This window comes from Takifugu flavidus, chromosome 19 (assembly GCF_003711565.1).
Source record: "Takifugu flavidus isolate HTHZ2018 chromosome 19, ASM371156v2, whole genome shotgun sequence".
NCBI lineage: Eukaryota > Metazoa > Chordata > Actinopteri > Tetraodontiformes > Tetraodontidae > Takifugu > Takifugu flavidus.
Genome location: NC_079538.1, coordinates 4,704,647 through 4,728,173, shown reverse-complemented (window position 1 = coordinate 4,728,173; position 23,527 = coordinate 4,704,647). Strand labels below are relative to the sequence as shown.

Sequence of the window (23,527 nt, the reverse complement as noted above, 5' to 3'; positions counted from 1 at the left end):
AAATTCCTGTGCGTGCAGTAGACGTAGACCAGTAAACACACATCTGGGTTCATTAAGCCTCATCTGTGAAATATTTTCCACCTGGATTAAAGCAGCAGTGACGCACTGGCGAGCGCACTCTTCCTTTTTAATCAGTTCATTTACACAGATGGCTCACGGTAACTATGACAACACAGTAAAACCAGAGGTCGGCGCAGGGTTTTTGGCCTGAAAATTCGAGTGTGTTCTGGGATCGTAACATGGATCATCTTGGATCATAACATGGCAGCGTTGGATCCCGGTTCTGACACGCTCAGAGAGCCTAAATACAGCATGTGCAGCATGACTGTAAAGACACAAACAACAGCAAAACCCTCAAATGGAAAATGTTTAATTATAAATACATAAGGGCTGGATTACCGTAAGAAAAGAGGGACTGGTTTATGAGAAAAGAAAAGTTCTGCGGGAAGATGAATATACTGCAGTTCTGATCTAATTTTATTTGTTTCTATCAGCTCTTCCAAGCGGCCCAACCCGGCATTTTTTCAGTTTGTTTTCTTTTTTTTTTATTTCTGAAAATCAGTCTTTGATGGAGGAGATCAGGATCATGAGAGGCAGAGATTGTGCCGGGAAAGACTGTGGCAGCAGGACGACGTGACATGGGTCACGTTTGCGGTCTGCTGCCAGTTCCTGAGAAAACGCCCGCTCTGTGATTCGCCCCAAACAGAACCACACACAGCCACATGGAACGAGTTCTGCTCGACGCCGCACAGGTTTGGTTTGAAAAGGCGGAGGATCCAAACGCAGCGTTGTCCGATGTCACGCAGGCCCATTAGTGCTGATCAATTAGATAAATAAAAATAGAGAGATTCTCTTTGGGATTGCTGCAATAATACAACAAAGATGCTTCCAGGCAGGAGATAAGCTAAGACAGAGCACTCGTGCTTCTATTTATCCCTAATATACAGACTGTTTAATAGACAGAGTGCACCGTAACGATATACAAAGAGTTCATAAAACTGAAGCTGTAATAAAGTCATAGCTGTGGTTTTGTCGCGGTGGCCCGGAAAAGTCTCTTTGTGGAGTGCTGCACCAGCGGCGTCCTCGGAAACGCCGCTGCGCTCCACCTGCGTTACCATTTCCCCGGGACGGGTACCCCACATTCGTACCAGCCCACGAATGGATGGCGCGTGCGTCTGCCGATAACTCCAAACGTGACTGGCTCCTGTCTGTAAGCCCGATAAAATCCTGCAGGAGAGACGAATAAAAAGGTTATTTCCAGCCGTTTACGGGCTTTTCTGAGACTACAGCGCCATAAAGGCCGAATGTGTCTGGTTGTAATCAACGGTACGCTCGTTTTGCTGTTTACTTGTTTGACTTTACAATTCAACACCCTTCAAAGACTCCTGCATCCTAACATTTCACATCTCTGTCATGCAACGCGTCCATGAATAGGCCATTACTCACGGGTACGTGTAAGCAGAGGTGAATGTGCTGTAAACACTTAAATAATCAACACAAACGCACAAAGACCTGATGGCTCGCTTTAATCCTCACAAATGGGTGCCGTAGCTTCTTTACGGTTAATATGAGTAAAGGCCTTGTAAATGTTCACTGGATACCACTGCATCAGGCATTGACTCAAGTAAAAAAGTTCCTCCAACACGTTCCAAGTAAGGTTGATGATTAACAGATAAAGGTGAAACAATTGAGAAACGTACGGCACTAAGCTCACACATGTTTTAGTCAAATGGGCTCCAGTAATGAGAAAAAGGTGTTTTGATCTAAACCCTGGTCCACCTTTTAAACATTACCCTCCATCTGTATCCAGCTGTTCCACTAAAGAGCCCAAGACGATAATACTACACATGCTAATAAAATTAGCTGGCTAAGAACCGCGATGGTCGCTAATGTGCAGTGTGTTTACCGTGCGCTGAGGGCAGATTGTGTGAGAGGTAGGCGGGGCCTGTCCTCCCGTCCCTGTAGGAGTCCACGAACTGGCAGTGGTCCTCCCCCTGCCCAACCGTGTCTCCTATACTGTAAAATGGCTCTGCAGGAGGGAGGGAGGGGTGGCACATTCTCCTCAACATCGATATCTCAGAGGGCTTCAATAAGTCTGATTTTAGAAGGGGTTTGGTTCTACAGTACCTCTGAGTCCGTTCCCCATGAAGATCTTGTATCGCAGGGAGTTGCACAAAACCACGCCGACAAACTTCCTGTACCACGTGCGCTTGACATACTGGCTGCCCTTACAGCTGCTGTGGGCTGAGTTATACTTGAATTTAAAGGGAACCCAGATGGGTTCTCCACCTGTGGAACACGGAGAGCTTCCATCAAATTCTCCGTGTACAATTATAGAGTATTCACAGTATAACAAAAGTATGTACATAAGTACATTCTGAGCTTTTACACTGAATGTAAAAAGGTTTTACATTCCAGTGATTTTGCTTCAGAAAGTCAAAACCCAAATGCCAGTTTGTTTTTTCTCTGTGCTCCAAACCCTTGCTGAGGCTTCGGCAGGACACAGCTGGTTGATTCAAGATTCGGTCATTTCATGGACTTACCAGGTGGTCTTTCAATGAGCAGAGGATCATCTGAAAGAGAAAACGGATGGGGTCATTCCACCAGGGAGGGGAACAAACCCACGCTGTGACGTCTGATGCCTCCACCTGTCCGTGAGAATCACTCTATTTCGAAACTATCGCAGCATGCGTACGCACCAGATTCAGTGACATAGCTGAGAGTCTCGCTGATCGGTCCCAAGCCGAAGACATTCTTGGCCTGCACTTTAAAGTAGTACCTGAAAGAACAGAGACCCAATGTTACCCTAACCACGAAGCAGGTAGCATCGCCATTGGAAAGAGGTGATGAAGATGTTAATAATTAGGCCGGCTGGATGTGTTTTAGGCTGATTTCATAGAAGTCTGTTTTCTATCTGCACGAATCTTAGTGCAGCTCTATAAAAAGAATACTTGGCTCGTGTTGAAGAGAGCAGGCGGGATGGCCAGTGGAAAGAGTGGTTAAGATGGGGACATGCATCAAGACCAACACTCATTAGCCGCTATAGAGGATAAAAATAGAGCGAGTGAGCAGCGGCGGGTGGATGAAGTGTGACGATAAACACTGACAGAGGAGGGCAGAAGATGTGTTTTTCACCAGTGTTACAGAAAACCTTCTCAAAACTTTGCAGCAGCCCCATTTTCTCCGCTTTTGGCCGAGGCGACAACTTCACAAGCAACATTTTCCACCACGGGTGACTGGCGCGTTCGGTCATTCGCTTTCTCTGAGCCCGCGAGGTCACGCGGCGAGTCCACGGCCCGTCGAGCATCAGCCAAAACCTTCCGCTGTCTAAACACCGCGGGGTCTGGATCCAATCACGTCGGCCATGTGACAAATAGTGACCATGCCCCCGGAGGGAGAGCGAAGAGAGCTGGAGAGAGATGACGTAATGACAGAAGCGAGACCGCGCACGGAGGAAAAAATGAAGGGAAAATGAGCCAGAACAGAAAACCAGATGAGACCTCGAGATGCTACATCGAGCGTTCAGAGCCTCGCTGTCACCGTCCTGACCGGGCCATGTCCAGCTGACAGCAGATGAAACAGGTGGCCACATTTGCCTCATATTCCCGAAGCTCATCATCGGCACTCATACAAACGATGCTGCAGCCGTTTATCTAAGCGTGTCGGCATTTCTTGGCGGCCTTCGTCGCCTTCAGATCTACTGACGCTTCCTCACATGTGCCGGCTGGAAACCTTTCCAACTCAATGACTTGCAGCTATCGCTCTACAGGGTCAAACAAGATGTTACTCTTTTATGATGGCTATAAGTGGCAAAACCCGGTAAAGTAACATGAAGCTCGATGTTTGTCGGGCTCCGAAGCACATGCACAGCATCACCTAAACCATCTCAGGATCAACTTAAACCAAAGAATGTGAAAGCGGCGGCCTGGGAGGGAAACCTCGCTCAAGACCTGTGGAAAAATGTTGGTGTAAATTCCTAACATGAGACCTCCTCTATGTAACACCTCAGATTTATGCTTCGAACTGCCAAGTGTGCTCTGTTCCTGATGGGCTCACACATCTGAAGGTGTGGAAAAAGAAATTGGAAAAGACTTTTTAGAGATTGACCAACAGCAAATGTCCACATTAGGTGCTTTTAAAACAGTGTGTTTTACTTCATCTCATCTTATTTGCACAGGTGGGTTGTATAGAGGTACCTATGTAGCGTTCCTCCATGTTCCACATCAGTCGGACCCACTGCAACTGCTACTCACCCAGAAACAGCATTTTTGCCCCTGGAATATGCTAAACGGGCTTGGGCTTCGTGATCTGTCCACATTTTTCGGCTTCTTTTCTTTAGTGAAGGTGTCTGATATGTATTGTGTAATATATATTGTATAATATATTGTTTAATATAGTTGAAAGAGTGTTCCACCAATCAACGCAACGCCCCGCCCCCTCCAGTGCTACCCCACAAGACCTTAAGTTCTCAACTGATCCCAAATATCTTGCTGCAGAGAATTTGTGTTTCTATTTGAACAAACTGGTTTGATTAGCTCTCAGGATTCAGTGCTTTTCAACCATTATCAAGTATCAAACTAAGGCTCTGATGGTCACAACGGGCACTAGAACATGACGGGATTAGGAGGCACAAGGACCCGTGGTGTAAATAAACACGGTCTGCCACAGCCAACCACCCGCATCAGTGCGAGCAACCAGATCCGCTCCATCACATGTAGGTCAGAGAGAAGCATTCCGCGACCAAACAGCTTGTTTGTTTATTGGGGTTTTATGACTCCCATATGTGAGATGATGACTGCAGGACCTGAACGCACCGTCCCTTTACTCACCGGCAGGGGGGGTTACGTCTTACCTAGAGTTGGGTTTGAGGTTCTCTAAAGGCAGGTGAGTTCCACTGGAGAGTCTAGAAGACCACCGGTTGTTGAGGACATCATCATATGAAGCACTGTAAACCATGTAACCTGCCACAAAGATCAAGCACAATATATAGAATAATGACATTAAACTAATGAACAAATTTCTTTAAATGACTCACTGGAAAGTCGTATATGTATTTTTATACATCTCGACAACTAGCAAAATAAAAGATACAAAAAAGTCTGGAAAAGAACGACATTACCTCATATCTTTGCATGTGTTGGAACTATGTCAATTACTCAGAACTTAAATCCAGTGATAAATCGAGCAGAGCTCTTGCGCAATCACGACCATATTACTGAAATGACCACTTATTTATTGCCTTATGTAAGTGCTATTGAATAATCCAAAGAGTGAAGACATCTGGCTTTTAAATCCTGCTATTTCTTGTTTAAAGCAGCATTTCTAAAATATAAACAAAGAAATATTTCATTGAAGACAGCGAATGCAACATGAGTACACCGAAACATCCCATCCTGAGTCATGGACAACAAGGAAAAGGGGGTAGTGTTTTGGACCTTCCGATGAAAACATCTTCTGCCTGATTCATTACAGCCACCTCTTCAAATTTAAATGATACGACTGGCAACTTTGCATAAAGCCCAATCTGGTTCGTGCAGAAGAGAACAAATATTTAGGTTCGGGTACTAAGTTTGCCAGTCCCCTTCCTCTCCAGGGCCCATTAGCCTCACATCTGTTTCCATCCACTTGTTTCCATTGAAAACCTCGACCTGCAACTCATAAGACATGAGGCAAATATTCTCTAATTGCTAAAACAGCCCGGCTGGATCTGCATCTGTGACCTATTCCTGCCTATCTGGGTCAAATCGTGTCAAATGTTTGTCTTCTTTGAGATAGAATTTTATTTATTTTTGATGGAATGATGGAAATCTTTTAAAAGACGTTCAACTGTGAGTCTGAGCAGAGAGGAAATGGCGAGACGATATAAGAGCCTGTGTGTCTGGTTTAAACATCAAGAGGTCGGACGATCACACAGCGCGACCGAGAGCTTGAGTTTCCCTGCCAACAGCAACAACCTGGCTCCCCGGCCACACTGCTACCCCTGCTAATGGAGTTCAGCGGTCCTCTTTCATGTTACATCCCCTCAGTTGACAACGGCAAGAAAGTTCTTACCTGACACCATGTCGTCCTTCAGTGGCCGGGCCCAGTCCAGGATGATGAACGAGTGGCAGCCCTCCATGGCGACCACCGTCAGGTTGTGAGGTTTGTGTTTGGGAGGCACCTGATTGGCTGACAGGCTGTCGTTCTTCATCAGATCTTCCAGGATGTCAACCTGCAGGTACTCCAGAGCCTCCGTCAAGGAGCAGGGAGCGCCGGGATCCTTCCGGATGTAATTCACATAAGCGGCTGGACAGGAAAAGCGTGACGGAAATCAAGCAATATATTCTATGCTGGGAGGGATAACTTCAAGGTGATACTTGACTGTGACATGCACATACTTTAAATAAATCCTGTTTAGACATTTTAATCAGTTTTTATCAAATTAAAGAATCCAAATGCAGCTTTCTTTTGTCCCCGATGGCCATTTGGATCCATTTGGGGAGAGCCAGCTGGACCTACAGCTGCGAATTGTTGAGATATCCCACAATTCCTGGTCAGAGTTGGAGGGACCCGCTGGAGCCTGGAGCCGCTCCCACCACCCCAGATGACTGGCCCACTGCTCAGGCCAGGAGCCTAACACGTATCGGACTGTACACGTCTGAGGGGCTGTGGTCCTGGACCACTGACAGGAAGTTGTTGATGTGTACATTCAGTCACAAGTCACACGGCTTATGCATCACGCCGTCCCACAGCCACAAAGGACCTGAAATCATATTTAACTGTCTGTCTCTCCGCAGGACTTCTATCAAGCAGTTCATCCAAGAGCCGCTGAGACTCATATACACACACGAACCAGATGTTTTGTTTCACTCAGGATTTTTTTTTTTTTTTTGGCTAAATGTTCCCCTCCACAGAGACTCGCTATCTTCTGCTTGTTAAAAACCAAAACACACTAAAAGAAACTGGCAGGGGCGAGTCTGGTGTGGACCAAGTGTCACTGAAGCGTTCCCATAACGTCGTGTCTGATATCAGGACGTAATGGATAAATTAGCTTTGTGAAAGTTATAACATCATTTTTTTGTTGGCCAGCGTTCCACGCGGATTATCGCGTTAAGCAGGTTCACAGAGATACTTCTGGTCATTAGTCAACGCCTTTCGTTCTGTTTCCGGCTGATTTGTTCAAGCCTTGTCCAGCGGCTGTCTCCTCTTTTCTGTGTTGAGGTCAGCAAACTTGACTTTTATCATTTCCAGTGTTTATCTGCTCTTGCCCCGTTATGACCTCAGGCGGTGTAATAGCGCTCAGATGGCTGAGCGGACCATCACAACACGACGAGATGGCGTTCAGGATTGTTCAACGGCTGATCCCACCCAAGCAGATTGAAGTACACAATCATCTCACTGTACTCATTTAAAAACAACATACACACTTTTCCATTTAAAGCATTAGAAACCAGGACTTAGCTGTCTTTTTTTCATTTTTTCAGTGAAAGCCAATTTCTGGAAGGCAATGAAATATTTAATGACTTTTTTACACGAACGCATGTTTTACGAGTTTTCTTGACTCGTAAAAAAACATTTTCAATTAATGGAAAGCCTTGTCTAAGGAGTATAAGCCCTTATCAAAAAAAATCACCCACTTTATTCCGAGGAGGGCTAAAGAAAGTCTGATAAGAAAAGAGATAAAAGCTTTCACAATATTTATACTGCATCCCTCGTGCATATTTGTAATGTGACAGTGTAGCTTTCTGCTACATAAGAACTGTGAACGACTGCGTGATTACCTGTAAACCGCTTCCTGCCACTGAGGTCATATGCAGATGAAGGGCTGTTGTTGTGGGACGTAGAGTCCGGCACGGTAGTGGCGATCTCTGTAGGGGTACTGGTGGTGGTGGATGTTGTGGTGGTAGCCATGGTGGTTGTAGGCTGTTGTGTGGTCTGGGCAAAAAGATCATCTGACAAAGACACTCTTGTCAGTTAGCATATAACCGATTAGAGCCGTACAGTAACCTCTGTAATTGTGCGTAACTCGATACTTGTAATAAAGCCTCTCAAGATGGGTTAATAATTGTTATCAGCTGTGTGAGTGTCTTTGAAGTGACTGCCGCTACCCAGAGCTGCATTTTCATGTAATGAAGACATGGACAGTGTCACAGTGGTTGAAAGATTAGGTGCTGAAATTTCATTAGCTCCACTGTTTTCAGGCACTGGATCAGTGGCCTTTGTCATACGCAACAAAGAGATTCAAACACCTGTGTGATCACATTTTACAGAGGAGCGTGCTGAATCTGAACTGAACCGTCCATTACATTACATTACAAAGCAATGTTACAAACAGCAAATGCAGCTAATAATCACGAGCCAGTGCATTCTCCACAGCTTAGTAATGCATTTCACATGGACAGTGCGTCCAGTTTTCTTGAAAAAAGTGATTAGAAACAGCCTGTTAGGGAAGGTATTTTAAAAAAAACAGCAAGTAAAAAAAAAGCAGTGAAGCCAGACCAAGTCAAACAAACTTTCAAGAAGAGCAACAGAGTTCAGATTCGAGGGAAACAAGAAGAGACAGGAAGAGCTACCGAACAAATGAACTGACCAGCGGGTGCAAGAGGCAGTCAACAAGCAAGAACCCATCATGCAGGTCAACTCTGCCCAGTCCAAGTTTCTGAAGCCAAACTCAGCCAATACCTTCCATTAGCACTAAAGCATCAGGCACCATGGTCGCCGAAACCATGGGATCCGTTTCCATTCCTGAGGACTCTTCTGTCAGAAAAGTGGAACAAACTGTAGCATCAAATATCACACTGCCACGACTGCCTCTAATCTAACACATGCATTCACTCACAGGCTATTGAACCAATACTGTCGATCCAAGCACAAAAAGAAATGCTGACAGTAACTCAATTCATCTTGTGTAAAAGTGTGAAAAACTTAAAGGGATAGTTTACGAAAAAATGAAAACTCTGCTGTTAGGTCCTTAGCATTATGTGCTATATTACTATAATTAGCATTGAAGTTTGGACATTATTATTGTTGCTATTAATAATGCACGCTACAGAACTGTCACAGTAAATCAGTGTTACTGTGACCACGGGGAGACCCCAGATGTGGAGACTCTTTATTGTGGTCTCACACAGACAAAAACATTTATACATTCTTTCCAGATCACTTAATTAAGATACACATTCCTTTGTTGTTGCTGGGTTTTATTTAAATACCAATTGTTGGTAGAAAAATGCAACCGTGGCTCTGAAGTAAAGGTGTCAAAGACTTACCCTCTGGATAGCAGTCCAGGATGCCATCTGGATCTAGCACTGGATTACCATATTCATCTGTTCTGGAGAAGGTTCCAGGTGGACATGTTGGGAAAAGCAGTGGAGTGGTGGACTCTTCTGTAATCCATTTAGGTGTTGGGGGTTCAGGTGTTGTAGTCGTAGGAGCCGCGGTGGTGGTGGTGGTAGTAGTGGTTCTAAGATGTGGAAGGTCCAAACCAAGCACCGGTTTCCCACCAACCATGAGGAGTTTTTCCTTGGGATTGACCACAGGGCGGCTATCTCGGCCATGGCCAAAAAGAGCCATACCTTCCTGGTTTACCAGCGGACTTCCCATGAGGTCTGGTAATTATCAGCAGAAGACAGAAATTAGCAGTTAGATTTTCTATGCTTTAGCATCACAATAAAAATACAAAATTGACTGAATGAAATGTCACCAAAAATTGTGCGTCCATCTTCTCCAAGCACCACTCTCTTTGGTTTACCCTGGGAGTCCTGGAGAATTTGTCCATCCTGGTTCATCAGAACCCCTTGCTCCAAGTCCACCACCTAGGGTCAGAAAATAGGCACCGCCACGCTTGTTTAGAAATCTTTAACGTATAGTGCAATACAATATAGTGTAAAACTTCAACTTCAATGTTTGTACATTCCATGAAAGACTATATTTACCCATTTCATCCCATCTGGTCCTGTGATAGACTTTTGACCCGCAGCTTTGCTTATCCCACGGTTAGAGGAGTCTTTCTCGTTTGTTGCTGTCAGGTTCGGTCGTCCATTTCTACCTAAAAAATATCAAAAGTCTATTTTTTATTGATTAATGTATTTCTTTATTTTGCTGATAAAACATCTTTAAATAAATCTATACTTCAACAATTTGCTAGATGCCTTTACCATTGCCATTGCCAGGTCTGAACTGCCCTCCGTTGGCTAGTTTTCCTCTGAGGCTTGGGTGACGATTCCGGAACCCTTGCCCCCTAAAACTGTCTCTAGCTGAGGATGATGATGCTGAAGATGACAATCCTGAAGATGACATTGTGGCCTGGGAATTGCTGCCCTCATATTCCCCTGTCTTTGTCAGAGTATTGCCATTGCCGACAGGATGAACTGGTTGGGGCACAATTGAGGAAGAAGAGGACTGAGATGAGGAAGAACCTTGCCTTGGGTTCTCTCCTTGCTGCATTCTGTTAGGAAGCCTGGATCCACTAAATTGTCTGTTGGCCAGCAGAGGATGGTGTCCTCTCCGATTTGCTCCGACACCTGGGCGTACATTTGTAGAGGTGACTCCAGATGTTGAACCAGAGCTTGATCTAGAAGGAGTAACCATAGTCCGACGTTCTTCCGAATTTTTCCGAGGCTCAGCTGAAGTTAAAGAAGGATTCTTCACGGCTGATACGGGGTTTGACACTTTATTGTTTTTTTCAGCATTTCCAGTGCTTTTAAGATATTCCTTGTCGTGGTCATTGTTACTCCCATTGGAAGTTTCACTGTGGTTCCGCTCACGTGAGTCTCGTTGGCCATTTGAGTAGCTAGGTGTGATGGGTTTTGAAGTTGTTGTTGATAAAGAAGTTGATGAAAAGGAAGATGAAGTAGATGGGATTCTGGGCTCACTGGTGACTGTGTTTCTATTAGTTAATGAAGGCCTAGCCGACTCAGAACCTATTCCATTCTTAAGTGAGTCATGGGTCAAGGAATCGCTCGGATCTTCAGCGGTCTCCTGTATTCTCGATACTCCCACGGCACCTGTGGCTCCTGACATCCTGGTGGTAGTTCCTCTCACAATGGGTGTACCAGCACCAGCGGAGGATGATGTCCTAGTTGTGGGAGTCCTTCCATCTGGTCTTGAAGGTGACACCCCCTTTCCTGGACTTAACCTGATTGGGTATCGACTGGCTATCCATGGAAATCGTTCCGCAAACGAGGCACTTACTCTGTTAGGAGTAAGCCCTGGTTTTCTACTACTGCTCTCCCGTCCCTTTTCTACCTTTTTCTCATTTTCTTTGGGTTGTGGCTTAGAAGGTGAAGTAGGTTCTACAGCTTTGGCTAACTCTGCATCTGTTGTTTTGTAATCACTGTTTTCATTTTCCTCTTCAAATGTATCTTTTTCATTTACTTTGTGTAAAGTTCGGGCGTTGTTTGCATTGTGTGAACTAGACTGTGAAGACTCTGAAGTTTTCACTGTGGTCAGACGGTTTAAGGTGCTCCCTGCTGTCTGTGACGTTGTAGAGCCTTTGGACTTTGTTTTGTCAAAATTGTAGGAACGGGATTTTTCTGGGCTTTGGGTAACACTTTGAGAAGGGCGCTTGGTTGTTGAGGAACTTATAGCTTGTGTTGTTTTGTGGGTTTGAGTCCTATCTGGTAAAGTGGACTGTGCCGTTGAGCCGCGAGAAGTTAATGATGTTTTTGGTAAGTTAGCTTGAGATACGATGGCAGGTTTATAACCATTGGTTACTCGAGTTGAATTCCCTCTGGATGAAATTCCAGAATGTCTTTGTCCATGACTATATCTAGGACTAAACCCAGAACCACTGGTGCGCCCTGTTGAACCCTTTCCGACAGATGTAGCATCTCTCTGCTGCAAATTAGCATCATTTCCTCCATTCATGGATGGCTTTGTAAATGTTGTACTGGGCTTGTCATATGTCTTTTTACTTTCTGGGGATGTGGACGCAGGATACTCTTTCTCGGTGGCTATTGATTCTTTAGTATTTGAAGCGCTGGATACTGAATTTTTAGAAGGTGTAGATGATGAGGATGAAGAGGAAGTAGAAGGAAAAGAAGATGACAAAGATTTGGAGGAAGATGAGGATGACGTAGAAGAAGAGGCAGCCTTTATTCCAGGTTTTTGATGGACCCTTATCTTAATGGGACTTCTGGCACGGCTGACCTTTTTTGTAGGAGATGGTGTCACGATCTTAAAAACTGGGGTCTCCGTGGTCCACTGATCCTCATCATATTCAATCTCATCCTCAGACTCTGGAGAAACATTGTTTTCTGGTTGTTTTGTTGTCAGTTTCACCTCTTCAGTTGTTGTCTCTTTTGTTGGAGGTTGCGTTGTAGATATTTCTTCTTCTTCTTCTTCTCCTTCCTCCTCTTCTCCATCATCATATTCCCTATCTTGTGCTTTTCCTCTGGATGAACCTCTGTCCCCTCTGACAGAACCCCTTAAAGAGGAGAAGATGCTGTGATAGGAACGCGTCTGGGAGAGCGGGCGAACGCGCCTGTTGGTAGGTACTGCGACGTGTGAACGGCGCTCAGACGGCTCCTCGCGCTCCTGTGTTGACTGCAGGTCAGATTCATCCTGTTTAGGAGGACTATGACTCGTCTTGTGGCTTTCTTTGCTTTTTGGGAATGACGAGGCAATGCTGCTGGCTGACGAGAGACAAAAAATGGGAATAAATATAATTTGCAAAAGCCTCAGAAACCTTTTGAACTGCTCATACTTGGTGTACAGTCAAATGAAGCCTACTTACATCCCGGCATGGCGATACTGATGGCTTTGCTCTGTGGTCCCTGTCCCCTGCGGTTTGTGGCTCTAATTTTGAAGATGTAGCGGTCTCCTGGCACGAGACCCTCTATGGTTGCTGTGGTGGTGGTGCCTCGGTAGGTCACAGTCTTCAGTCCAAATGGCTTCATAGCAGGAGCATAGGAGAGGATGTATTCTGTGTATTAGCACAGCATGATAAACCGATTTAATGTAGGTTGAAGAAAAGGTTTAAAGGCTAACTAAAATGTTTTGTATCTAAATATAACCCAGCACAACAATGCAGATATCTTGTCTTATTGGGGGGTTACACAATGGGTGAAGGTAGGGCCCACCCCTGGATGAGTCGCCTGTTCATTGCAGGGGTAACCTTGCTCAAGGGTACCCCAGCAGTGCTCTGAAGGTGTTCTGGCACCTTCCTCTACTACCCGCACCACCTTCCATGTTTTGTCTGCACCAGGGCTCGAAACGAGAACCCGCCATTTCTCAACCCAGCTCCCATCAGACTGAGCGACCACCGACCAAAAACAATGCAAGCATTTGAAACATAAATTTGTGATACCTTTTATCCTTCCATTCGGTTCTTCAGGTGGATCCCATGTTGCCTTTACAGCGGTTCCTTTTCCTCGTAGCGGTTTGACCTCAAAGTTCTCTGGTGGTCCAGATGGTGCTGGCAAGTGAAGGGAAAACAACTCAATGGAGACAGAGCGAGAAAAAAAATAGCATAGAAGTAGCATCAGCGTCAGAAATTGCGGCTTAAATGAGGAAAGAACTGCTACCCTAGTGTGTGTGAAGTTGACTTATGATCACAAGTCAACAAGATCCGATCTGCCAAGTTCTAAATACTTATAAGTCAGAGAACTGCAGCTAAGGAGATGTGATACGGCAGGACCGCAGCCAAGACTGATCCAAGTAAAACATGCAGCAAAAGGGCATTGCTCATGATAAATGGACGTATGAAGAAAACCTGAATAGTTATGCAAGACTGAATTCTTTTTGAATTCTTTTTCATCGTCACTTCCCAAAGAAACTTTCTCTGCATACCCGACTCAGGGGTCCTTTGGAAGACCGAGATGCTCCACTTCCCTTCATTTGTTCCCTCAGAGATTCTGACAGAGAACTCATACATGCTGTCTGCTGTCAGGGTGTCAATCAGCACCCTCCTCTGGTGGCTCTCCTTGTACTCCCAGCGTGCCGATTCTCCCTTTTCCCTGTATCTAACTGTGTAAGATCTGTGAGGAGAAAAGGAAAATATGTAATTCCAGTGGCTTCTCCTGCCTTCCGTCCAGCCACAGACACACATGCTTTACAGATCCCCACCTTGCTACCTGCGGGTCGACCTTCCCCATTTCAAGAGCTGGGTGAACCCAGGAGACGAGTACGGACTGGGGAGACATGACCCTGACACTGATGTCCTGGGCTTCATAATCCACTGACTCTGTATGGAACACACATACACAGATGCACACTCTACAGATACAGAACCGTCTAGCTCCAAATAATATACAGCCGGGTCATCAAGTTCATGTCTGCTCTCACTCTTTTTTTTTTTAACATTTTGACAGGTTGATATGAAATAAACGACAATTGTCCATGAAGACGGAGATCCTTCATAAAGCTGAAGGTACCTGGAGTTGTTTTGGTGGTAACTGCTGTTTTTCCCAGTGTGTTCTGACCCGGGGTTTTCAATGCCTGCAGTGACACCACATGAACGGACTCAGATGCTATGAATAAAAAGGGATACCAGGCACGGCCAGGGTTTACACTATGGACACTAAACATAGTACAAACAAAATTTATTTCTTCAGCTCCTCTTCAATGAGCATGAAAAAGACTCATTTGTTCTGGTGTGAAACGCTTCCACTTACTTAGTATATGTGTGTTGGGGTTTCTTTGGTCGGACTGCGGCTTGGTGTTGTGTTGGCGTCGTGTCTCCAACAGACGTGTTCTAGTAGAAGCACCCTGAGCCTGTCTGGGGCCAGAAGACTGCAGAGGGGTCCTCCTGTTGGTCCTCGCATTTGATGCCCGCAGTGGGTAAGTTGTCCTGTCCACCCTGGCGGCCCGCGCCACAGGAGGCTGATTTCTGAAGACAGTTTGGCGGGATCTGCCTGGACCTGTTGGCGGTGGAGGTAAAACCGCTTTATGAAGTCTGACTTTCAGTGGATTTTCATGGACATACCTTAGCTGGACATAAAGCAACAGTAAGCATTCCCAATGGCCACCAAAGGTGTGCTCCCTAGCAGCATGTAGCGCTTCCTTCCTGTCTTAATCCCAGTTATTAATCTTGGATACTGTTAAATGGGACAGACTCACCCACTCTTCTGGCATCAGTTCTGATAGCGCTGACATTAGCCCAATAAGTCCCCAGCTCTTTCTTCTTTCTTTCCTGACCTACTCCATTTTTTCTTTAATCTGTTTCTCATAATCCCTGGCAGATGAAAGGCATCTGCCCTGTTTCCCATCAGGAAAGCAGCGTCCATTCGCAGCGGGGAGAAAATTAAAGTGAGTTGATTTGACAAAGTGGAAAGCCCTCAAAGCTAAATTGGTTGGCGTTCAGGGAGCAGGTGATGTCGAGCAGACATGTCTTCCCTGAGCTGGGCTCTATTAAGGTAAAGTGTGATGACACGTGGGCCTCCACCATGACAACACATGCACAGTGGAGCAAAGCTGAAGAAGACGTGAAGAAGACACGTCAGAAAGCTTCTCAAAAGACAGGATGATAAATGTCCCAGTCTCTGTCTGTTCGGCCAGTAAACTGGGTGGATTTCTCCCCACTGAATTCAGACAATTTGCCTGTTTAGTAATGACAGCTCGTGCTGTGTTTCCACACAGCTTTTCCTGTTTTAAAACATTTGTCTTCAATATTTTTAAAGGTTTTGGATGGCCTGCTATGAATCTTTGGCCAACACAACAGCAAACTGTACTTTTTTCTTTTTAAAAGTATTTCAGTGATCAGTTTCACCATCATGCTAGGAAGTGAGATCAACGAAAACATGGTATTTTATTTGATGGGCCCCGAGTTCACCTTGTATCCTCTTACTAAAAACGGTAAAACATTGAACATTTTACCTTTTGTTGGGGTTAAATAATCTGCACCTGATCACAGCTTCAGAGCAAATGCCCTATTTAAAGGTAACAGATGTTGGACTTTCTCTTTTCCCTCGCTGTAGAAACAGTGCATATTTGGCCCAGATCGTCACACTGTCGTCTACAAAATCCCTGACTCCACAATGCCCTCCCAGCCCGATCCTCTCTCTCTCTCTAGCCTCCAGACAGACAACATACCAGGAAAGAACCGTCTGAATGTGTTCAGACTGATGTTAAAGAATGCCTCTGTTGTGCTCTATCCCTCTGGAGCTGGTAGAATAAAAGCCACTCATCTACAGCCGATCAAAGGTTGAATAAGTAATTCACTTTTTTCCTTTTTTTTGGTCTTCAGTCAGCACTTTTTAGAGCTGAAGTAGCTCTGAAGTAATTAGCTATTCTGAATAGAAGAGGCTAAACTGTGTGATGTTTCTGTGGTTGGACTCTTGACTAGCGTTACTATTTAAGTCATAGATCCTTAAAAATATTGTATGATTTAGTCACATAATTGACTGGGCTGTCACGGCTTATTTGTGACTTAATTGTAACCATATTAATTAGCCTGTAGGTTGCCAATACATGTAGTTAAGAGCAACACTTAGTGTCTCCACTTCTAAGACGATCCTACTCAACAAGAGACCGTTTGAATCTCTGGCTTCCTCCACTGAGGGTAAACTCAGCAGCCATGTCTGCGTCGCCGGAGTCGCTCTGCTTACAATAAAGCCGAGTCAATCTGCAGATCAGCGAGACGCGCCGGCAGCATCGCCTCGCGGCGAGAACATTCTGGCTTCAATCGTGGGTCCTGATCGTTTGATGGTGAAGTCTGAGAAGGGGTTTCTGCTGGGACATGTAGATGAGTGAAGCCAAGCGGATCACGCGGCCTAAATTATCTCCAGGGTAGAGAATGAAAGCAAGGGTGCAAGTGTCTAGTTTTGCTCAGTTTTTACACGACATAAGCAAAAATGCCTCACAAACGTGCCTCACAAACAGAACGTGACAAAGAGATTTCATTGAATTCTAAGGTGACGCTTGTATAAACATTCTTCTGTTTAAAAGTTATTATGGAAATTGGAAATGGTGAAGTAAATATCAAGGAAATCTCTGCATTTTGTAACTATTGGACATGTAATATTCCGGGAAATACGACAAGGAAACTTTAAATTGCTGGCCCAGAGATCTTGGATCGACTGAGTTTTCTTTCCTTTTTTTCCAGTCGCTCTTCATCATAGACAGAAAAATGATTAATGACGAGCAGGCTGTCATCACTGTTTGATGTGACTGATGAAGTGTGTGCTGCAGACAGCAATTAGCGTCTCAAGCAGATGTTTCCCATTAATTTAGTGTTTTAGATCATCTATTAATAAAACACACAGACGTGATATGAACGGTAATCCCACTCTATTTTCCAATCACGGAGCCCCGGCTTGGTTTTCTCAGTGTGTTAGTACAGGAGGGGTTCAATGTAATGGAAATGTGTTTAGCCAGATATATGGAACCCTAGAGACAAGTAGTACGGACGGAACAGGACAGGAGACTGTTGCTCAAAGACTGTAAATCAATGCGTGTGCCTCCTTTTAAGTCTACAAAGGCAGCAGTTTGAGGCAGATCGTCTCAAATTGGAACCATCGTTCCCAGTTGCTCTTGCTGGTGAAGAGGTCTTCAGCTCAGGTTTACCTGTTGATGAGTTGCCAGTCACGGCGAAGCCGTCCAAGTTTACCCATTCGGGATCTGAAGGAAAAGGAGAAGGTCAGGCGGCTCGTGCCAGCAGTTTGGATGAAGGATGTGACTCCCTCCTCATCCCGGTTATTTCACCACGCAGAAACAAACAGCAGGATTTTATTTATAGGAACCGATGGTGCTTTCGTGTTGCAGGGGGAACTGTTGCAACGCAACACGGAGCTCAGCGTGAGGGTTGCCAGAGATTTACTACACAGCAAACAGGACGAGAGGTGCAAAGACGCACACGAACATGTGAACAAGCCATGTTTAAATACGCCTCATTCAAACTTACAAACTACGCAAGACAACACGCCCACCCGCACACATGCTGCACACACACACACGCACGCACACGCGCGAGTGGCCACAGCCGGGCAGGCTGGGTTACAGGAGCTGGACTTGGATGTGGAAAAGACAGGACCAGGACTCTAAGAGCACAAGGACAGAAAGTGGAATAATGGCAAAAGCAGGCTCCACACCGACGTCCACACAGAGGCAAAATGAAAGCCTACACACACACACACACACACACACACACACACACACACACACACACACACACACACACACGTGCGTCTGTCTTTACCTACTGCCTCCTCCACCGGGGGAGAGGAGCTGCCCTTCGCCCCTTTGAGCAGACGGTGAGGCCTTGCGAGTTTGCTGGAGCCGATGGTGTAGCGGTCCACGGGTCTTCCGTCCAGATGGATGGTGCGCTCCCAGCTGTCCCGCCCACCCCGGTCCGCAGCCGTTTTTCCATTGTGTGTCCGCACGAGCTTCTCTGCTGCAAAACCAAAGACAGGACGAGGAAGTGGAGGTCGTGTGCAGGAGTCATCCCCCCCGGAGGGACCGCTTTCACTAAATAAATAAGGATAATAATGTGTCTTTCCTTTCCCTCTTAATTTGGTTTACGTGGAACATAACAAAGCAGAGCAACCACGACCTCATTGTTTTGGATAGCAAACACCAGATGGATGGAGCGAGTCAATGCAGGTTTGGTCCCAGCTCAGCTTTGTTTCGCTCCCATTATTCACATAATAAAGGAAAGATGCAAAATTCTGTCACTTCCTGCCATTGTTCACCATCTCTGACTGATCTCATCAGTAACTAGTTAAACCAACTACTCATATGGTCGACATAAACTTTCAGCTTCAGGGTGAAACATCAAATTAGTAGAAAGAAATTTAAAGACCATAACGTGGATCAATATAGCCTGGTGTGAGAGCGTTAGGCCCTCACTGGCACACAAAGCTGCCTGTGCGCGTCATCAACAGCTGCTCCCCGTGACCCCGGGTGTGTGTTTTCTCCCTGCTGGAGGTTAAAGGTCGGCTGCTCATGGAAGACTCCACTTGCAAACCTGGACGGGCTTCAATCAGTCTTGCTCTGTTTCCAATAAGGCTGCGTCACGTAGGACAGAACCCCCCCCCCCCAGAACAAGTAGACAGTGGAAAGTATTAAGTATGTGAGGAATGGGGGCATCGCCTGGAGATACACACTGAAAAGTAAACGTGCACGTCACAGGCGTGCGTGTACACACAGGCATACGTGAGTGACCCCTGAGGTCAGAAGACAGCTCCTCATTCCTCCTGAATTCGTGCGGTTGCCGGGGATTTCCGAGCGCTGACCCTTGGCTCACCCCCACCTGCCAACCCTCGCCGTCCACGCGGTGCACCAGGGTTCCCCTCTAATGCCCCTTCACCATTGACGTTCAGGGCCCTTCAGCGGCCTCATTCGCACCTGGAGTCCAGTGTTACACACGTGGGACGTCAGGAGAGCGGCCTGCTGACGGGATTCAGGACGTGTTGGGAGCTTTCGCTTTCCATTTTGAATTAAATCAAACCCATCCGTGTGATTTTAAGCAATCAGAAATGGAAATAAATGAACTCTGAGGTTGACGGTGATGAATCCTGCAGCTACGCTCAACAGCTGTAAACAGAAAGCACCTGGTTTTCTTGGGAGGCTGCAGCTTTTGTCGGTTCATAAGTGAATAATTACACTTTGTAAAAACCGCCTGAGTGTTTCTTTTGATTTTTACTGACTCTCCCGCGTGGACCCCGGGTACATTTCACGCATCTGAATCACCAGAGGCTACAAACGTCTCAGGAGCTCGGCCTTCAGCACCTCCAACCTCTGCCCTTCAGTAAAGTTTTTCTCGTAACCGACGGCATCGTAAACCAAGGCGGTGATTGATGCCCTCAGGTGTCACTTCACGCTACGTGGATTCCTTTTATTCCTGACGAGACATCCAGGAGAATCAGTGGGATCACTTATGCAAATATCAGACAGCCCTTCCAGTTTTCAGCCTTTACACAGCCAATATCCCTCCTGACTGCAGCAGCCTGCATGTGCTGCTGGTGCAGATGGCTTCAACAACTGGAACGGCACTTAGACTAGGATGACTTCATGACCCGATCGCATTAGGAGCGGCCTGCCAAGCTGCAGGTGGGCCGGGGCGGTGGGTCGAGCTCTGTCAGGTGATCAAGGGCGGAAAATCTGGAGAGTCCACGTCACCAAATCCCATTTTGCAAGTGTTTTCTGTGGCCCATATCATGTTGCACTGCTCCAGAATTCCATCACATTAAGTGAATTCAGTTCAATTCCACTGGTCTGCAAGGGCATGATTCCCAATTTCCCCTCCGATTTTATACCCCAGTTACTCTACACTTCACAGGTTTGAGGGCTTTGGGCAGTATTAAAGATGTCAGAATTATTTATTACTTAAATATACAATGTTTCTGTTCCCTTTACCCCCTCACCAATCCTGCCTAGGTGTCCAGATGTTCCCCACAGTCCCATTCACTCACAATTCCGAGGAATTCTGAAGCTGACAAGTCGATGGCATCGGACCAGAGAGCAGCCAATGAAAAACCCTCCGCCGTTCATTAACAGCTACTGTCAAAATGCCCCAAGAGAGGGCATTTAAAGGGGGGGTTGCTCCACCGTGGCTGCTCTGTGGCCCACAACCATCAGCCGTGACAGTATCGAGAAGCTCCCGGGTGAGACGTGAACGTGTGTGAAACGGGGTGTTACGGGAGTGCTCAGCAGCTCTGTCTGCAGCCGCGTCTGAGTGATGGAAAAGAAAATGTCCCGAGGGGGGGAAACGACCACAGCGAGTAGCTGCCTGCATTCAGAGAAGGCGGTGAGCTCACAGGCTGTAAATGCTTGCAGTTGTTTGAAGGGGACACATTAAGGTTTCTGCTCAGTTATTGCAACAATTCAATATCTGGGAGACTTTCAATGGCACCTGGGATGTGTCTCGCTCCACATTTACGTCAGGTCAGTTTTAATATGAACCTTAAAACGGAGCCACATCAGTTGGACTAGCCACCCTTTAAACCGAGGATTTGGCTTTCAGAGTCACTCCACGAGCCGCTTCCCGTCAAACTGGATTTTTTTTAAACCCTTTCCATCAACCTATTTGGAAATGTGCTTGCTGACATTTGTCATCATTTTCTAAGCGATGACAGTTCCTCCTCAGGACTTTTCCATGACTGCTGCTCAGCGGCCAGCATCATAGTTTCCTCCCATAAAGCCACAGGCAGGATTGTCCTTTTGTCTGTTTTTGCTGCAACTCCTCATTTCAAACAAATTCCATCATAAGTGAAAGCAAATGGGCAAAACCTGCCACTGGCAATTAAAAAGGGAAACGAGGACATTTGCACAACCTCGAGAAACAATCAGGCTACAGTAAATTAGAAAGTGTTTATTTTCTCACCACATGTTAGAGTGGCTCAACTTTCTGCAACAAATAATTAATTTAGGATTCTGCGGCTGCAGATTCTGAAGCTGCGACTCATGTCCACCCTATTTTAAAAAAGAGGAAAGTTCCCCCGGGTTTAGAAGCTAAGCAGCAGCACATCCGCGCAAACCGTGCACCTGCTCCAGTGGAGGTACATGTACAACATGCAAAGAGGGGATTTTCTCTTGCCTTTACCTGTCCATCCGCATCCTGGCGTGCAAAACGTGACGAACAGCACCAAAAACGTCCTGCTTGCGGCTAAAGCCATGGCGAGTGTGGTGCGTAACTGCTGTGGAGAGACGCACCAGCAGGATCCAGAGGGCTGGGACACATCAGCCCACCCACCCCTCCTCTCTGCTCGCTTCGTCCGAATGGAATGCTGTTTTTTTACCACCAAATTTTTGTTTCCTTCTTCTAAAAATCTCTCTTCTGCGGTTGTGAGATCATTTAGCAGTCAGGAAAATCTATGAACAAAAGTCTAGAGGACACTGTGTTATTTTCTGTTATTTTTTTATACCTCATTTTTGTTTATTTTACTGTATATTTTTATTATGGCTTGAGGCACGTCACAGGTACTAAAACCCGTTTAGGGTGATCTTGAATAGATTTTTTTCTTATATTTTTCATTTCATATTACTTGGTCATGTATCCCCTCGCATCTCCTTGAGTGACAGCAGATTGGGGGGGGGGGGGGGGGGGGCAGAATTACAGCTCGGATGGATTACAGGATCTAAACGACGGCCACTGACAGAACCTTGGCAACAGTGTTGACCGATCGATGTCTTGTTAAATTGCTTAAAAGGGGATCCACTCATCTGCTTGCAGACTGGATCCACTTTAGTATCTTTCCATGACACTTAGCTGGTTTAGGGGAGCAGGTCTGTAGCCCGAGACTGCAACAAATTAACTTAATTGTTTAAACAGAACGAGATTACAATTATTTTCCAGAGAGTCCAGCTTCAACCACTAGATGGTGCTGAAGGCCAGCGTTTCAGAGTCCACGACATGTTACTGTCCTGCCCTGTCTGTCTGTCTGTCTGTCTGTCTGTCTGTCTGTCTGTCTGTCTGTCTGTCTGTCTGTCTGTCTGTCTGTCTGTCTGTCTGTCTGTCTCAGGATAGAATATTGAAATAAAGAAGAAATTCTCTCAACTGGCAGATGACTGGTATATTAGGGATACTTGCGTTTTTGCCTCGCTGCTGGGAGGGACTTGCCCCTAAAGTTGAATCGCCGCTAGGGGGCAGTATACCTGCACGGTTTGAACCCACAGCTTGACGCCTGTGAACAGCTACACGCCCAACCGAGACTTTCAGAAGCTTTCCAGTGGGGACGGGACTTTGAACCCCCATGAACACAACCCGATGTGGCTACAGCTGTGGACGGTTTCCACCCAGTCAAAGTAGATCCATTTGCCCCCGTTTTCCTACCATTCTGCTTTCCTCTTCCTGCTCCAACTGCATGTTTGTTCACTCTCTCTCTCTCTCTGCAGCCCAGAGCTTCCGCAGCTCATTCCTTTATTCAACACTTACCTCAAGGGAGAGCCATCTCCTCCTGCTGGGGTTCCACAGAGCGTGATGTGCTCCCGTTGGGCTGTCAACTTTATGCTTATGCTTAAATCCAGCTTGTGGCAGCGGGGAAGTTTAACACTGCTCACTCTGGGATGTTGTTAACCGCAGGATGCTGACAGATTTATTTCTGGTTTTAGTTGAACACCAGGGATTTCTGTTCTTTTCTTGACGTTATCTGCCACTTCCACGCGTTGACCAATATTCTGTTTGACAGTTGGAGAGGATATAAGTGCTTGTCAGGATCCTGGGACCGTGAAACGTCACCACAGCTGCGAGATAAGCTCCCACTGTAGCTGCACTCCGGATAACAGCAGCAGTGTTGCAGAAATTCACTGCACCTTTCAGTTTTCTTTCAACTCCTCTCCAGCCTCCTCTCCAGCCATACGATTAGAAATGAATTCAGAACTCTTCCTTCGATGCAGCCGCTGCACATGCATGCAATGCAAGCCCCCCCTCGGATCTCTGCTCCGGATCTGGTCGCCCCTGGAACTCATGTAGATGTAGACAGATAACGAGGGGAGTTCTAGTTCCTCAGTTCGGCTTCTGTTCATTAGGAAATCTATTGTTCTTCCTTACAGAACTGATGCTATCACCACTTAAATCCATACTCGGGTATTTTAGAAGGTGTGAATTCTGAATCCTGACAGTCTGAAATATATAAAGCTGCTGGTTCGAAGTGCAGATGCGTGTTGGGGC

At 46.1% G+C, this 23,527-nt stretch overlaps 1 protein-coding gene across 4 annotated transcripts; it reads right to left on the bottom strand.

The window, feature by feature from the left end:
• Positions 1-354: 354 nt before the first annotated feature.
• fndc1 (fibronectin type III domain containing 1) lies at positions 355-21,620 on the bottom strand. 4 transcript variants are annotated; one of them, XM_057017127.1, is made up of 22 exons: positions 21,461-21,620; positions 18,116-18,310; positions 17,485-17,538; positions 14,595-14,840; positions 14,355-14,450; positions 14,047-14,164; positions 13,771-13,958; positions 13,289-13,396; positions 12,716-12,904; positions 10,137-12,614; positions 9,915-10,027; positions 9,683-9,794; positions 9,249-9,587; positions 8,662-8,736; positions 7,761-7,931; positions 6,052-6,285; positions 4,853-4,961; positions 2,700-2,779; positions 2,544-2,573; positions 2,128-2,289; positions 1,907-2,029; positions 355-1,227 (listed from the first exon to the last, which is right to left on the bottom strand). In XM_057017127.1, exons 1-22 carry the CDS (start codon positions 21,531-21,533, stop codon positions 1,112-1,114), a joined length of 5,409 nt encoding a protein of 1,802 aa, XP_056873107.1. In that variant the 5' UTR covers positions 21,534-21,620; the 3' UTR covers positions 355-1,111. The 4 variants fall into 4 exon arrangements, with proteins under 4 accessions (XP_056873107.1, XP_056873109.1, XP_056873111.1 ...); XM_057017129.1 differs by lacking the exon at positions 8,662-8,736; XM_057017131.1 differs by lacking the exons at positions 17,485-17,538; positions 18,116-18,310; positions 21,461-21,620 and having other exon boundaries at positions 14,355-14,418; positions 14,595-14,734.
• Positions 21,621-23,527: the final 1,907 nt, after the last annotated feature.

Coding starts and splice junctions, on each gene's coding strand:
- fndc1 (XM_057017127.1), bottom strand. CDS start 21,533: ATGGCTTTAGCCGCAAGCAGGACGTTTTTGGTGCTGTTCGTCACGTTT. Junction 7,932..8,661: donor TGCTTTAGTGCTAATGGAAG/GTATTGGCTGAG, acceptor TGTCTTTGTCAG/ATGATCTTTTTGCCCAGACC. Junction 6,286..7,760: donor TGGCAGGAAGCGGTTTACAG/GTAATCACGCAG, acceptor TTTCCTGTCCAG/CCGCTTATGTGAATTACATC.